Source organism: Corapipo altera, unplaced genomic scaffold, assembly GCF_003945725.1.
Source record: "Corapipo altera isolate COAL_440 unplaced genomic scaffold, ASM394572v1 59476, whole genome shotgun sequence".
NCBI classification, from domain to species: Eukaryota; Metazoa; Chordata; class Aves; order Passeriformes; family Pipridae; genus Corapipo; species Corapipo altera.
This window is the reverse complement of record NW_020888995.1, coordinates 2,072-2,452: the sequence shown is the minus strand read 5'-3', so window position 1 is coordinate 2,452 and position 381 is coordinate 2,072. Positions and strand designations below refer to the sequence as shown.

The 381-nt window shown below is 61.9% G+C and overlaps 1 protein-coding gene across 1 annotated transcript in view; it reads right to left on the bottom strand.

The window, feature by feature from the left end:
• Positions 1-6: 6 nt before the first annotated feature.
• LOC113942109 (filamin-A-like) overlaps positions 7-381 on the bottom strand; it is a gene marked incomplete at its 3' end in the record, with an annotated part of 1,839 nt that continues 1,464 nt past the window's right edge. The window contains exon 3 of the mRNA XM_027633244.1: positions 7-50. Coding sequence (XP_027489045.1) covers positions 7-50 — 44 coding nt within the window. The remainder of the gene's footprint in view (positions 51-381) is intronic.

Sequence of the window (381 nt, the reverse complement as noted above, 5' to 3'; positions counted from 1 at the left end):
TAGGACACGGAGAAGGTCCGGTTCTTGTCGTTGTTGGCCACCACTTTAGCCTGGGGGGACACGGGGGGGGGCGAGATGTGAGACCCCCTCGGGGGGACCCAAAAATCCTGTGCCCCCAACCCCCTGGGGACCCATCCCAAGACCTGAACCCCCGTCCCAGCTCAGAGACCCCCAGCCCTGAACCCACTACAGGGACGTTCCCGTTCACCCCAGACACCATCGATGGTCCCCCCAGAGCCCCCCAAAATGCCTCGAAATCCATCTCCAGTCCCCCAGAGCCCCCCAAAATACCCAGAGATTGACCCCCACCCCTAAACCCCATCCCAGCTCAGAGATCCCCAGCCCTGAACCAACTACAGAGATGTTCCCGTTCACCCCAGA